Here is a 16,368-nt window from a genome sequence, read left to right on the forward strand (position 1 = left end):
TAACAGAAATCACCCTGGATGTTTCCCAACACTCACAATGGATAATTTGCGAAAGTGTAAAACGTGTAGGCACTCAGCGTTTTCCTGCCGGCACAAGTGGCCTTAGCGCCTAGCTGGCACATTTGCACCCACATCTTGTCTTTTAGAAACATATCCAGAAATCCTGTGCCTGCAGGATTGTGGATTCTACAGGAAATGTGCATAATGGAAAGATTTAAAATGCCACTTCAAAGACCTTGATGGCTTCAGAATAACCCCCTTCATGAATTACGGCTTTGTCGCTGAGCATCTTATCCTCTGCAAAGCTGGCGCAGCTAGTGTGCCTGTGACTATGACGCGTTCGCATGTGCACGGTGATAGGAATGAATGGGCGATGTACCTAGTTGCATCTCGGCGCTTGGCACAACATGTGTGCCCGTGCCGCAGGTAAGATGAGCGTGGCTACATCTGTAATGACCCCATCCTAGTATGAGTTGTATTCTGTGGCACTGTTCTTGTTTCTCTTCCATTTTGTTTGTATTATTCATTGTCCCACAGGATGACCAGACCCCTCTCCACTGTGCAGCCCGCTCTGGGCATTTTGAAATGGTACGCTTGCTGTTATCCCATGGCGCTCACCCAGATTCCCCCACTACTGCAGGCCATACACCCCTGCACCTGAGTGCACGTGGGGGTCACACCCAAACCACAGATCTCCTGCTGGACAACCAAGCAGCACATACCTCCATGACCAAGGTAATACACTGTATCACACCACTCACAACGCAGACTTGCTCCTTCCAACATGACTACGTGTAGATGCATTTCTAAGTATACAGTGGGGTTCTTCCACGTGCTGAGTCAGACCATGGGGAATCCCCACTGTCAGAGATAGACCGATAGCATCAGATATACGTTGCAGTGTATATTGTATACAAAACTTGTACAATTTGCATAACTGAAAAAATTAGTGTCGTGGCTGAGAGGTGCTGCCGTTCCAACCATTTCACTGGCATCTTGCAACCACCAACACCACAGACTTTTCATCGTACACCAGAAAGGTGTGCAGAAAAATCTGTGATTTTTGCCTACCATATTAAATGAAGGTGTGCACAGTCGCCAATTGCGACATCACATGACCGCAAACAGAATATGCCCTTAGAGTTTAGCTAGAATGCTCCACTTTATCTTTCTGTATATTTTAACTCTACTTACCCTTCCATTGCAACATAACAAAAATTAGACCCTAATTGTGAAAAATTGTGCACATGACACAGGTGCTGTCACCTATTGGACCTGAGCACCAGTTTTCATAAGTGTTTTTTATAGTTATATCCAGCACTTTGGCTCTATTCGCCTGCTGAATAATCCACTGTTGTGTTTTTCTTTGCAGTAACTGTGTCACAGTCTCCAGTCTTCTGTGTCAGCATTGCTCCCTGCTGATCCTTTCCTTCTCTCTCCTCAGAAAGGTTTTACTCCCCTCCATGTGGCTGCAAAATATGGGAAGATCCAGATTGCAGAAATTCTGCTGGAAAGAGGAGCTCACTCCAACAGTGCTGGCAAGGTGACCTCGCTCTCCCTTTATGCCAGTGTCTGTGTTCCACTTATGACTGTATCCCAGGGCCAGCTGACTTGAATATGTGGCTGCATTTTCCATATATCAAACTAGGCATATTTAGGAGTGTAGAACTGTATTAAATTGTAAAGCCTAGGGCAGCAGCACTATCCATATGACCTTCTCTAGAACCCATGAATGGGTATTCTGTGGGCAAGGACTGTCATAGTTACTGGGGTACAGACTTCACTGATGGGAATGGGCCCTTCAGGTTCATTCCATTAGATAAATGTCCCAAGGTTGTACACAGGTATATTACATGATCTCTGTAAAGCGCTGTGGAATATGTGAGCGCTATATAAATAACAGGTAACAAGTAAATAAATGATCTGCCAGCTGTTTTTATAGGGCTCTCATGACCTGTCCCCAAGAAATATCATTTGTTTTTTTGCCAATGGAAAAATGTTGAGATATAATATAATTTAAATGTTGTGTCAATTCTATTTTTGTTTAAATATAGCATTAATGAGGATGTCGCTATTCTTTATTATATGGCCACTATACAGTATGCACAACTGTATACTAAATAAGACCTGTATAAATTGTGCGTTCTGATGTCATCTCTTATAATCACTGAGTTATGACATTATCATGTCAGTGTACATAAGGAACACTTGTTTGATATAAGGAATACTGAACCCCCTACTGTATATTATCTTGGGTAATACAAGTCACCTCAAATTTCCATTACCTTTATGTACTCATGGAACTGCTCAGTGGTTCCTAATATCCGTATAATTACAGCAGGGGGAGCAGTAACCCAGCAGCTGTATCACACAAGGCGATGGACTGATCAAGGGTTAGGTGCCGTTGCAGGCAGTAGAGAGTATGATGGTACTGTATAAGTAAGGGAAGGAGAAGCACATAAAGGAGGAGTGTTTTATCTATCCACTCTATTCCTGAGAGAGTTATATTTGGCTTAGACAGATATATTAATATGAAGATATATTGATATATTGTCTCGTGTGTGATCGCTCCTGTCATTTCCTTCTGTTCTCTGCATACCATCCTTGGGAAGGGGAGTTCCTCTGTCAGCATCTAAAAGCTACTCTGTGTCAAAATTCTTTGCCTGTTTAAAAAGTAAGACAAAGTTTCTGGTGGCACTTCCAAAACAGAGTACAATATGTGTGCGGGGGGCTCACGGGTACCTTTTCCTCCCTGAGGGTCACCCAGATTGGTGTAGACGCTTCTGTGGGTTGGTATCCTTACTGATGCTATGGCAGAGCTTTCTAGAGTACTGCCAGCTAGCAAGGGAAACCCAAGAGTTCCTGTTGCAGAACCAGCGCACTCAGTACAGAGTCTGGTTCAGGTCTCTTCATCCTTGGGTAAGAGGCAGGATCCAAAAGCAGGGCCTAAGTCACAGAAACACAAGTACCAGGAATCCTCAGATCTTGGGAGCATTCAGGAGTTTCTTCTCAGGCATTTCCGACAAACAAACAATCAGCATGACAGAATACCCTTCCACCTTGGAGATCCAGTAGTGATAGCCCAGCTTCTTTGATTTTGAGACAGATACAGTAGTTGGAGACTACTTCCGATATTTGGGTTAGAGATCTCATCTTCTCCAGTTACAAATAGACTGGCAGCTCCCATCTGAAGTGTTTCTTTACTGCAGGCCTTCCAACAGATTATCTTGGGTGTGGGACCTTAAATCAGGTGGTACTCGCTCCACAAGTAATCATTCCTGTTCCCGTAGACCAAAGAAGAAAAGGGTCCCACTCAATTTTTTTTCTTGTACGTAAGTCAGATGGTTCCTTCTGTCAAGCCCTCAACCTCAAGTCTTTAAATGTCCATCTGCATGTGGATCAAGATGAAGTCGTTAAGGTCTGTAGTCACCAGTATGGTACCGGGGGACTTTATGGTCTTTAGACATAAAGAATGTATATCTCCATGTACCCAAGTAGAATAATCATAATCTACTTCTATTTGCAATTGTAGATAATCACTTACGGTTCCAGGTGTACATGTTTGGGCTGGTATCCACTCCCAGAGTGTTTACTAAAGCTATTGATCACCTAGCTTCTAAATGACAAACGGCGCGAGATGCACAGCACAACTGAGGCACTCAGAGAGGTGTAGTGTGCCGTACCACACTTTTCTTTAAATTTTGCATCTTCTCATTGCAGACACGGCAAGACACCACTGCCAATGTACTAGAGACACTCGACTGAGACGTTAACCACATGTAAATTAATTTTAAACACGAAGTTACAGATGAGCACAAAGGAACTTGGCGTGAGAAAAAAAGTGCTGCATCAGAGCCCTTGTACACCGAGTCATACAAATGTCATACATCAAATTTATCAGTGCAAGCATGCAATATAGTTTTGTAGCTACCATTAATCTTATTTACGTGAATAAGATTCACGTTGAGTGAGAAAGTTGCTCAGCACAGATAAATCGTCCAGGACCTGGTGCACCGAGAGGGGCTATTTGGCGCAACTTCAGCAACAGTGTATGAGGACACATCTTGAATAGCATGTCCTGCCCTTATCTAGACAAACTCTTGCTGAAACAGCTTCTTTCTCTGGAGAGTCTTCGAAATCTGAAGATCACTAAGGAGGTTCTGGTTTTCAGTTATCAATTGGGAGAGGTCACAGCTTATCACAGCACAGAGTATGTAGTTTCTGGGAATGGTTTTTGACACTGTCCAACGGACAATTTTGTTGCCTCAGGACAAGTTTTGTTCTCTTCAGTCATTAGTCCATTTGTTTTTAAAGCACATAAAGGTGTCGGTTCACTTTTGTACGAGCCTCTTTGGCAAAATGGTATCCACTTTTGAGGCAATCAAATTTGCCAGATTTAATTTACCACAGTGTCAGAAAGACCTTCTCAGTTAGTGGGACATGTCTCATCTCAATCTGTCTCAGTGCATTGGCCTGTCGGCCTGTCTCCCAGGACTCATCTCTCACTTGCCTGGAGGTTACAAACTCATCGTTTACGATCTGGGACTGGATTCTGGTGATAACGGTTGCCGGCCTCACAGGTGGGGGAGCAATGAATCTCCAGTCCACGTTCTAGGGTCTTTGGTCTCCAGAAGAAACAGCACTTCCCATAAATGTACTCAAACTCAGAGTGGTTTTCCAGATGCCAATATCTATTGCTTATACAGTATGTTAGAAATATGAGCTGCTGCTTTGCCAGGGTGTCCAGTAGATGGTGAGAGCTTAGTTCTGAACGTCTTGTTTAAGTCCAGACTCCTCACTCCACATCTATACCCCAGTGTTCCAGTGTACCCTTGGAATCAAAGAAATGGATTTTATGTTGAGTAACAAAAAATCCCATTTTTTTATTATTGTGTTTAAGATGAAATTTCCTGAAACAATTTTTATAGGTTAAGTGAAGTTAAATTTAACGACAGTGTGCAATCTATTTTGAAATAGCGGAGATACATATTGTACCCAACGTGGATATACTGTATTTCTTTAGTCTTTTAACCATATTATAACTTTCTCTCTCAATCAAGACTGGCTTGTCCCCTCTTCATGTAGCTGTGTATCATAACCACCTCAACATTGTGCGTCTTCTGTTGAATAAGGGGGCATCTCCACACTGCACTGCTCGGGTAAATATGCACACAAACACAATGTGTGACTTGTTCGTTTAGTTTTGTTCAATTCTGTAATTACACAATCACTGCATTGTAAAGTTTCTGGGGGACATTTGTAAGTTCTGTTCCAAGGGCAAAGTTGATATTTTACCTAGCAACCATTAAAGAAATTTGCTTTCATTGTTTGTTATAATCTGATGATCAGTTATCTGTAGAACAGTATTTATAAATGTCAGAGGTTGTGCCACTTTATGTAGCAGATGTTGCAGAGTAGAGTTAATAAATGAATGCACTAAACTGGACTCTGTGTTTCAGAATGGATACACTCCCTTGCACATGGCTGTAAAGCAACGCTCAGTAGACACAGCCCGCGCATTGCTGCAGTTTGGTGCAACTTGTAATGCTCAGTCCCTACAAGGAATCACTCCCCTCCACTTAGCTGCACAAGAGGGTCATGTGGACATGGTGACTTTGCTACTGAGCAAGCAAGGAAATGTGCACCTGGGGAACAAGGTAAAGACATAATTTGAATGAAAGCACACCTGGTGCATCATCACAACACACAGATGGTGTGCTAAGCACATACAGTCAGGTCCATAAATATTGGGACATCGACACAATTTTCATATTTTGGGCTCTATACACCACCACAATGGATTTGAAATGAAACAAACAAGATGTGCTTTAACTGCAGACTTTCCCCTTTAATTTGAGGGTATTTATATTCAAATCAGGTGAACGGTGTAGGAATTACAACGGTTTCTATATGTTCCCCCCTCTTTTTAAGAGACCAAAAGTAATGGGACAATTGACTCAAAAGCTATTTCATGGACAGGAGTGGGCTATTCCCTCATTATTTCATCATCAATTAAGCAGGTAAAAGGTCTGGAATAGATTTCAGGTGTGACATTTGCATTTGGAATCTGTTGCCTTCGACTCTCAATATGAGATCCAAAGAGCTGCCACTATCAGTGAAGCAAGCCATCATTAGGGTAAAAAATCAAAACAAATCCATCAGAAAGATAGCAAAAACATTAGGTGTGGCCAAATCAACTGTTTGGATGATTCTTAAAAAGAAAGAATGCACCGGAGAGCTCAGCAACACCAAAAGACCCGGAAGACCACGGAAAACAACTGTGGTGGATGACAGAAGAATTATTTCCCTGGTGAAGAAAAACCCCTTCACAACAGTTGCACAGATCAAGAACACTCTCCAGGAGGTAGGTGTATATGTGTAAAAGTCAACAATCAAGAGAAGACTTCACAAGAGTGAATATAGAGTGTTCACCACAAGATGTAAACCATTGGTGAGCCACAAAAACAGAAAGACCAGATTAGAGTTTGCCAAACAACATCTAAAAAAGCCTTTACAGTTCTGGAACAACATCCTATGGACAGATGAGACAAAGATCAACTTGTACCAGAGTGATGGGAAGAGAAGAGTATGAAGAAGGAAAGGAACTGCTCATGATCCAAAACATACCACCTCATCAGTGAAGCATGGTGGTGGTAGTGTCATGGCGTGGGCATGTATGGCTGCCAATGGAACTGGTTCCCTTGTGTTTATTGATAATGTGACTGCTGACAAAAGCATCAGGATGAATTCTGAAGTGTTTCGGGCAATATTATCTGCTCATATTCAGTCAAATGCTTCAGAACTTATTGGACGGCGCTTCACAGTGCAGATGGACAATGACCCGAAGCATACTGCGAAAACAACCAAAGAGTTTTTAAGGCAAATAAGTGGAATGTTATGCAATGGCCAAGTCAATCACCTGACCTGAATCCGATTGAACATGCATTTCACTTGATGAAGATAAAACTGAAGGGAAAATGCCCCAAGAACAAGCAGGAACTGAAGACAATTGCAGTAGAGGCCTGACAGAGCATCACCAGGGATGAAACCCAGCGTCTGGTGATGTCTATGCGTTCCAGACTTCAGGCTGTAATTGACTGCAAAGGATTTGCAACAAAGTATTAAAAAGTGAAAGTTTTATTTAGGATTGTTTAGTTTGTCCCATTACTTTTGGTCCCTTAAAAAGTGGGAGGCACATATAGAAACCGTTGTAATTCCTACACCGTTCACCTGATTTGGATGTAAATACCCTCAAATTAAAGCGAAAAGTCTGCAGTTAAAGCACATCTTGTTTGTTTCATTTCAAATCCATTGTGGTGGTGTATAGAGCCTAAAATATGAGAATTGTGTCGAGGTTCCAATATTTATGGACCTGACTGTATGGCAAGATGTAGCCTTAATAACTGCTGTCAGGAGGTGCAGACTATGCGGAGAAGTGGAAGTATCTGAAGAGATGTTCAAGAGTGCTAATGTCACATCAGTGTGCGGCCCCTACCACTGTATGACCATCCCTTCCCTTACATCAGACCTCACAGTTTACTCTTAAAGCACAACTTAAATTTTGTGAGAATGAGGGGACATTAGATGCTATTACTTGAAGCAATATTATACACTGTGCAAAGTGTTGATAAAAATTAAAGGCCAAAACCTGACCTCTGGCATATAAACCACATAACACAGATTATCTCCCACAAAGGGGGTAATTCTAAGTTGATCGCAGCAGGATTTTTGTTAGCAATTGGGCAAAACCATGTGCACTGCAGGGGAGGCAGATATAACATGTGCAGAGAGAGTTAGATTTGGGTGGGGTGTGTTCAATCTGCAATCTAATTTGCAGTGTAAAAATAAAGCAGCCAGTATTTACCCTGCACAGAAACAAAATAACCCACCCAAATCTAACTCTTTCTGCACGTTATATCTGCCTCCCCTGCAGTGCACATGGTTTTGCCCAATTGCTAAAAAAAATCCTGCTGCGATCAACTTGGAATTACCCTCAAAATGTGACTGCTTCGCAACCCTTTCCTCTTATTTCAAGCTCTTCTCAAACTACAGTATTACTACAAAAAACATTACATTGCTATATATATAGGCTTTGGCGAAAAACCTATGTGCACTTTTGCTGCACCATGGCTATTTTACACTTAAAAAGCCTTGTGGAAGCAACCATCTTGTGGCGTGAATCAATATATCACCTCAGTGATGTAACTGGTTTCTGGTGAATTGCTTTTCATAACTTTAATAAAGTTCAGCCTGCAAAATGGCTGCTGCTTTTACTGTGTATAAACAGTACATAGCTTACTGGGAATACAGTAGTTTCTACGACCGGCAGATCCAGAGGGTGGCGATCCCCATTTCCTCAACAGAGATGGGCTACCTATGGCTGCACACTGCATGAATGTAGACAGATGACCCTACTTGTTCTCCCCGACAGTGATTTTAACACGTCGGAATGGTCAGACATCATTCCCTTGCTAAACGATAGCAAAGACGGTCACATTATGCTCTCATACATATGCCATTAAGTTACAACTTTATTTATTACACACAACATTTACTGACTAGATATTTCTAATAACCCTGCATATTAGTTTATAACATTTCTCATCATTCACAGAGCTCCCTCACACCCCTCCACCTGGCGTGTCAGGAGGGTCACCTTAACATAGCAGAAATTCTGGTGTCCCATGATGCAACAGTGAACGTGGAAACACGGGTAAGTCCTCCTTGGTGCAGAAAGACAGAAGGATCAGAATACATATTTATAGATATTTTTAGGATTGTATAAACGCACCAAAACAGACCCAACATTACATTATTTATTCAACATTTCTTCATACAGCGCCAACAAATTCTATTGCACTTTACAACTATGAACAAAAAAAGTAAACTAAAATTCAGACTTGGAACAGACAGCAAAGGGGGTATCCAGTCAGCCACTAAGAATTATTATTATTTATTTTTTTAACATTAACGACAATTATTTTTCTCCTATCCTATTTTTCCAGACGAAAAATCTCTGTTTTTTGTGGAAAAATACTTAGGATCCGCGAAAAGTTGCAAACCTATGTATTCTTGCAGCAGCAATCGCTGAAAAAATAAGAATTTACTTACCGATAATTCTATTTCTCGGAGTCCGTAGTGGATGCTGGGGTTCCTGAAAGGACCATGGGGAATAGCGGCTCCGCAGGAGACAGGGCACAAAAAAGTAAAGCTTTACTAGGTCAGGTGGTGTGCACTGGCTCCTCCCCCTATGACCCTCCTCCAGACTCCAGTTAGGTACTGTGCCCGGACGAGCATACACAATAAGGGAGGCATTTTGAATCCCGGGTAAGACTCATACCAGCCACACCAATCACACCGTACAACTTGTGATCTAAACCCAGTTAACAGTATGACAACAGAAAGGGCCTCTTAAAGATGGCTCCTTAACAATAACCCGAATTAGTTAACAATAACTATGTACAAGTATTGCAGATAATCCGCACTTGGGATGGGCGCCCAGCATCCACTACGGACTCCGAGAAATAGAATTATCGGTAAGTAAATTCTTATTTTCTCTATCGTCCTAAGTGGATGCTGGGGTTCCTGAAAGGACCATGGGGATTATACCAAAGCTCCCAAACGGGCGGGAGAGTGCGGATGACTCTGCAGCACCGAATGAGAGAACTCCAGGTCCTCCTTTGCCAGGGTATCAAATTTGTAAAATTTTACAAACGTGTTCTCCCCCGACCACGTAGCTGCTCGGCAGAGTTGTAATGCCGAGACCCCTCGGGCAGCCGCCCAAGATGAGCCCACCTTCCTTGTGGAGTGGGCTTTTACAGTTTTAGGCTGTGGCAGGCCTGCCACAGAATGTGCAAGTTGAATTGTGTTACAAATCCAACGAGCAAGCGACTGCTTAGAAGCAGGTGCGCCCAACTTGTTGGGTGCATACAATATAAACAGCGAGTCAGATTTTCTGACTCCAGCCGTCCTTGCAATGTATATTTTTAAGGCTCTGACAACGTCCAACAACTTGGAGTCCTCCAAGTCGCTAGTGGCCGCAGGCACCACAATAGGTTGGTTCAGATGAAATGCTGATACCACTTTAGGGAGAAAATGCGGACGAGTCCGCAGTTCTGCCCTATCCGAATGGAAGATTAGATAAGGACTTTTATAAGATAAAGCCGCCAATTCAGATACTCTCCTGGCAGAGGCCAGGGCTAGTAACATAGTCACTTTCAATGTGAGATATTTCAAATCCACCTTTTTCAATGGTTCAAACCAATGGGATTTGAGGAAATCTAAAACTACATTTAGATCCCACGGTGCCACCGGAGGCACCACAGGAGGCTGTATATGCAGTACTCCCTTGACAAAAGTCTGGACCTCAGGGACAGAGGCCAATTCTTTTTGGAAGAATATTGACAGGGCCGAAATTTGAACCTTAATGGATCCCAATTTGAGACCCATAGATAATCCTGATTGCAGGAAATGTAGGAAACGACCCAGTTGGAATTCCTCCGTCGGAACCCTCCGATCCTCGCACCACGCTACATATTTTCGCCAAATGCGGTGATAATGTTTCACGGTGACTTCCTTCCGTGCCTTAATCAAGGTAGGAATGACTTCTTCTGGAATGCCTTTCCCTTTTAGGATCTGGCGTTCAACCGCCATGCCGTCAAACGCAGCCGCGGTAAGTCTTGAAAAAGACAGGGACCCTGCTGTAGCAGGTCCCTTCTCAGAGGTAGAGGCCACGGTTCGTCCGTGAGCATCTCTTGAAGTTCCGGATACCAAGTCCTTCTCGGCCAATCCGGAACCACTAGTATTGTTCTTACTCTTCTTTGCCGTATGATCTTCAATACCTTTGGTATGAGCGGCAGAGGAGGAAACACATACACTGACTGGTACACCCAAGGAGTTACCAGTGCGTCCACAGCTATTGCCTGTGGATCTCTTGACCTGGCGCAATATTTGTCCAGTTTCTTGTTGAGGCGAGACGCCATCATGTCTACAATTGGTCTTTCCCAACGGTCTATTAACATGTTGAAGACTTCTGGATGTAGACCCCACTCTCCCGGATGAAGGTCGTGTCTGCTGAGGAAGTCTGCTTCCCAGTTGTCCACGCCCGGGATGAACACTGCTGACAGTGCTATCACGTGATTCTCCGCCCAGCGAAGAATCTTGGCAGCTTCTGCCATTGCACTCCTGCTTCTTGTGCCGCCCTGCCTGTTTACATGGGCGACCGCCGTGATGTTGTCCGACTGAATCAACACCGGCTTTCCTTGCAGGAGAAGTTCCGCCTGGCTTAGAGCATTGTAGATTGCTCTTAGTTCCAGAATGTTTATGTGAAGAGACTTTTCCAGACTCGTCCATACTCCCTGGAAGTTTCTTCCTTGTGTGACTGCTCCCCAGCCTCTCAGGCTGGCGTCCGTGGTCACCAGGATCCAATCCTGAATGCCGAATCTGCGGCCTTCTAATAGGTGAGCCTTCTGCAACCACCACAGAAGTGACACCCTTGTCTTTGGTGACAGGGTTATTCGCAGGTGCATCTGCAGATGCGACCCTGACCATTTGTCCAACAGATCCCTTTGGAATATTCTTGCATGGAATCTGCCGAATGGAATTGCTTCGTAAGAAGCCACCATTTTTCCCAGGACTCTTGTGCATTGATGTACTGACACTTTTCCTGGTTTTAGGAGGTTCCTGACCAGATCGGATAACTCCTTGGCTTTTTCCTCTGGAAGGAAAACCTTTTTCTGAACCGTGTCCAGAATCATTCCTAGGAACAGCAGACGAGTTGTCGGGATTAAATGGGATTTTGGAATATTCAGAATCCACCCGTGTTGTCTTAGCACCTCTTGAGATAGTGCTAAAGCTGTCTCCAGCTGTTCTCTGGACCTTGCCCTTATTAGGAGATCGTCCAAGTATGGGATAACTAATACGCCTTTTCTTCGAAGAAGAATCATCATCTCGGCCATTACCTTGGTAAAGACCCGAGGCGCCGTGGACAATCCGAACGGCAGCGTCTGAAACTGATAGTGACAGTTTTGAACAATGAACCTGAGGTACCCCTGGTGTGCGGGGTAAATCGGAACGTGTAGATACGCATCCTTGATGTCCAAGGATACCATAAAGTCCCCTTCTTCCAGGTTCGCTATCACTGCTCTGAGTGACTCCATCTTGAACTTGAACTTTTTTATGTAGAGGTTCAAGGACTTCAGATTTAGAATAGGCCTTACCGAGCCATCCGGCTTCGGTACCACAAATAGAGTGGAATAATACCCCTTTCCTTGTTGTAATAGGGGTACTTTGACTATCACCTGCTGAGCGTACAGCTTGTGAATGGCTTCCAACACCCTCTCCCTTTTGGAAGAGACGGTTGGTAAGGCAGACTTCAGGAAACGATGAGGAGGATCCGTCTCTAATTCCAACCTGTACCCCTGAGATATTATCTGCAGGATCCAGGGGTCTACCTGCGAGTGAGCCCACTGCGCGCTGTAATTTTTGAGACGGCCCCCCACTGTCCCCGAGTCCGCTTGAGAGGCCCCAGCGTCATGCTGAGGTTTTTGCAGGAGCCGGGGAGGGCTTCTGTTCCTGGGAAGGAGCTGCCTGTTGGTGTCTCTTCCCTCTTCCTCTGCCTCGTGGCAGGTACGACAAGCCCTTTGCTCTCTTATTTTTGTAGGAGCGAAAAGGCTGCGGTTGAAAGGTCGGTGCCTTTCTCTGTTGGGGAGTGACTTGAGGTAAAAAAGTGGATTTCCCGGCAGTAGCCGTGGCCACCAAGTCTGATAGACCAACTCCAAATAACTCCTCCCCTTTATACGGCAAAACCTCCATGTGACGTTTTGAATCCGCATCGCCTGTCCACTGTCGTGTCCATAAGGCTCTTCTGGCTGAAATGGACATAGCACTCACCCGAGATGCCAGTGTGCAAATATCCCTCTGTGCATCACGCATATAGATAAATGCATCCTTTATTTGTTCTAACGACAGTAAAACATTGTCCCTATCTAGGGTATCAATATTTTCAATCAGGGATTCTGACCAAACTACTCCAGCACTGCACATCCAGGCAGTTGCTATAGCTGGTCGTAGTATAACACCTGCATGTGTGTATATATTCTTTTGAATAACTTCCATCTTTCTATCTGATGGATCCTTAAGTGCGGCCGTCTCAGGAGAGGGTAACGCCACTTGTTTGGATAAGCGTGTGAGCGCCTTGTCCACCTTAGGGGGTGTTTCCCAGCGCGCCCTAACCTCTGGCGGGAAAGGGTATAATGCCAATAACTTTTTTGAAATTATCAACTTTTTATCAGGAGCAACCCACGCTTCATCACACACGTCATTTAATTCTTCTGATTCAGGAAAAACTGTTTGTAGTTTTTTCACACCATACATAATACCCTGTTTTACGGTATCTGTAGTATCAGCTAAATGTAACGTCTCCTTCATTGCCAAAATCATATAACGTGTGGCCCTACTGGAAAATACGTTTGAATTTCTACCGTCGTCACTGGAATCAGTGCCCGTGTCTGGGTCTGTGTCGACCGACTGAGGCAAAGGGCGTTTTACAGCCCCTGACGGTGTTTGAGGCGCCTGGACAGGCATTAATTGATTGTCCGGCCGCCTCATGTCCTCAACTGACTGTTTAAGGGAAGATAAACCATCACGTAATTCCACAAATAAAGGCATCCATTCTGGTGTCGACCCCCTGGGGGGTGACATCTGCATATTTGGCAATTGCTCCGCCTCCACACCAATATCGTCCTCATACATGTCGACACCACGTACCGACACACACCGCAAACTCACAGGGAATGCTCTAATGAAGACAGGACCCACTAGCCCTTTTGGGGAGACAGAGGGAGAGTCTGCCAGCACACACCACAAAGCGCTATATATACAAGGGATATCCTTATATTAAGTGCTCCCTTATAGCTGCTTTAATATATATATATATAGCCATTAATGTGCCCCCCCTCTCTGTTTTACCCTGTTTCTGTAGTGCAGTGCAGGGGAGAGACCTGGGAGCCGTTCTGACCAGCGGAGCTGTGACAGAAAATGGCGCCGTGTGCTGAGGAGATAGGCCCCGCCCCTTTTTCGGCGGGTTCTTCTCCCGCTATTTTTCCAGTCAGGCAGGGGTTAAATATCTCCATATAGCCCCTATGGGCTATATGTGAGGTATTTTTAGCCTTGTATAAGGTTTATATTTGCCTCTCAGAGCGCCCCCCCCCAGCGCTCTGCACCCTCAGTGACTGCCCAGTGAAGTGTGCTGAGAGGAAAATGGCGCACAGCTGCAGTGCTGTGCGCTACCTTATGAAGACTGAGGAGTCTTCAGCCGCCGGTTTCCGGACCTCTTCACGCTTCAGCATCTGCAAGGGGGTCGGCGGCGCGGCTCCGGGACCGGACTCCACGGCTGGGCCTGTGTTCGATCCCTCTGGAGCTAATGGTGTCCAGTAGCCAAGCAGCAAATCCACTCTGCATGCAGGTGAGTTTACTACTTTCCCCCTAAGTCCCACGTTGCAGTGATCCTGTTGCCAGCAGGACTCACTGTAAAGAAAAAAACCTAAACTAAACTTTCTCTAAGCAGCTCTTTAGGAGAGCCACCTAGATTGCACCCTTCTCGTTCGGGCACAAAATCTAACTGGAGTCTGGAGGAGGGTCATAGGGGGAGGAGCCAGTGCACACCACCTGACCTAGTAAAGCTTTACTTTTTTGTGCCCTGTCTCCTGCGGAGCCGCTATTCCCCATGGTCCTTTCAGGAACCCCAGCATCCACTTAGGACGATAGAGAAATGGGCTTAATGCGGATTTGATTTCGCCTGTGATCGCTGCCACGAAAAAGATATAGGTTCACGATAAGTGCCGGCATCGGGGCTAATTGGATAGCCCCATCAGTGATAATTAGCCGTGGTAAATTACCGCGGCATATAGGACACAGCCCAAAGTGGTAAGAGGGCCCTGCTCGCAAGGTTGAAGTCTATAGGGTTTGGAAATATGAATTTTATACAGGAGGATAAATGCTACATACTGCAATTTGGTCAAGACAGATTGCAGAGGTTCTTGATGGGCTGTATGATCCAGTCGCACGGCAGTGTTAGCCTGGGGTCAGTTGGTTGTGTGAGTGTAGGGAAAGAACATATGTTAAGTTATGTGTGGACTGTGTAAACGGGAGGTAATTAGTAGAATAGCTTATGAAGGGTGGGTGGTTCTGGAGTTTGATAAGCCTGATTCCCTGAGGTGAGTTTCATTGAACGCTTGGAGACTAGAAGAAAGTCTTGTGGTACGTTGTGGCATTCAACAGTGTGAGTGCAGCCTGAAAACACTCCTGTAACAGTGAACTAGGGGCCTGATTCAGAGATGTACGCTATTCTCATCGTTGCTGCATCTTTGGACGCAGTAGCGATGAGAAAATATTTTAAAGCTGCACGAGGCATTTAAGGACACAAAAGATGCCTTGTGCTGGCATTGTAGATCTAAGTACTGTGTCGCAATGATCGCAGTCCTCGGACGTCTGATGGAGCCTCAGCTTACTCAGAATAACCAGTGGAACTGCTCAGCTGGGACCAGGAAGTCCTCACTTATAACCGACAAAATGGCTCAAGTACAACCTTATCTTAGCAGCCAATCAAAATTAAACACTGTGCCATGTGTTGATTTGAGATTTATCTTCTTTGCCTCATGCTAGACCTAAATGGTAGCAAGTAATTAAATATAAATAAACTACTAAACAAAAAATGGGAGTTGGCTGAAGACCACAAACAATATTAAAATCAAGCAATATTACCATGTGGTTCCTGCCTATTAGTTCCATAATTAGGACTGGGGTTTATATATTGTCAGGTTGCCTGTCTGGACAATGTTTTTATACAATAATCTGTATATAGATGAAACTATTTGAAGAATTTAGTAATGCAGAGGTAAAGTAATGTGTAATATAGTTTAATCATTTTGTACAATAGTGAAAAACAGTGTTACACATTGGGGTGCTGCATGCCAGTAACCTATGGTGAGCTTAGTTTATGTAGTAGTTGCACTCCAGGTGCAGCTGTTTCATTCAAAGGGTGCAGTGCCTCCTGTGGTTTGTGACTAACTGCTGGTCTCTTCCTATAGATGGGGTTCAGCCCTCTGCACGTCGCCTGTCACTATGGGAACATCAAGCTGGTGAAGTTTCTCTTGCAGAATCAGGCTAACGTAAATGCTACCACCAAGGTGAGCATGATACCCTGTCCTGCTGACACTGTGGATAGCATTTTACTGACTGGAAGGCGTTTCTACTAGAGTTACTAGCTTGGATTTATTGATTGGTCTATTGAAGTAATTCCTGTCACTAAACCACTGCTCTGTTAACATCTAAGATATGTGTTGCTTTATGCTACAGAACCACCATAAA

At 44.4% G+C, this 16,368-nt stretch overlaps 1 protein-coding gene across 7 annotated transcripts in view; it reads left to right on the forward strand.

Annotated features, from left to right (window-relative positions):
- ANK1 (ankyrin 1) overlaps nt 1-16,368 on the forward strand; it is a 451,795-nt gene that overhangs the window by 282,091 nt on the left and 153,336 nt on the right. For all 7 annotated transcript variants that reach the window (XR_010180528.1, XM_063931753.1, XM_063931756.1 and 4 more), the window contains exons 14-19: nt 538-735; nt 1,445-1,543; nt 5,061-5,159; nt 5,460-5,657; nt 8,615-8,713; nt 16,089-16,187. Coding sequence is in view for 6 of the 7 variants with exons in the window: in XM_063931753.1 (XP_063787823.1) it covers nt 538-735; nt 1,445-1,543; nt 5,061-5,159; nt 5,460-5,657; nt 8,615-8,713; nt 16,089-16,187 (792 nt within the window). In the remaining variant the exon portion in view is untranslated. The remainder of the gene's footprint in view (nt 1-537; nt 736-1,444; nt 1,544-5,060; nt 5,160-5,459; nt 5,658-8,614; nt 8,714-16,088; nt 16,188-16,368) is intronic.

Source organism: Pseudophryne corroboree, chromosome 6 (genome assembly GCF_028390025.1).
Source record: "Pseudophryne corroboree isolate aPseCor3 chromosome 6, aPseCor3.hap2, whole genome shotgun sequence".
Taxonomy (NCBI): Eukaryota; Metazoa; Chordata; class Amphibia; order Anura; family Myobatrachidae; genus Pseudophryne; species Pseudophryne corroboree.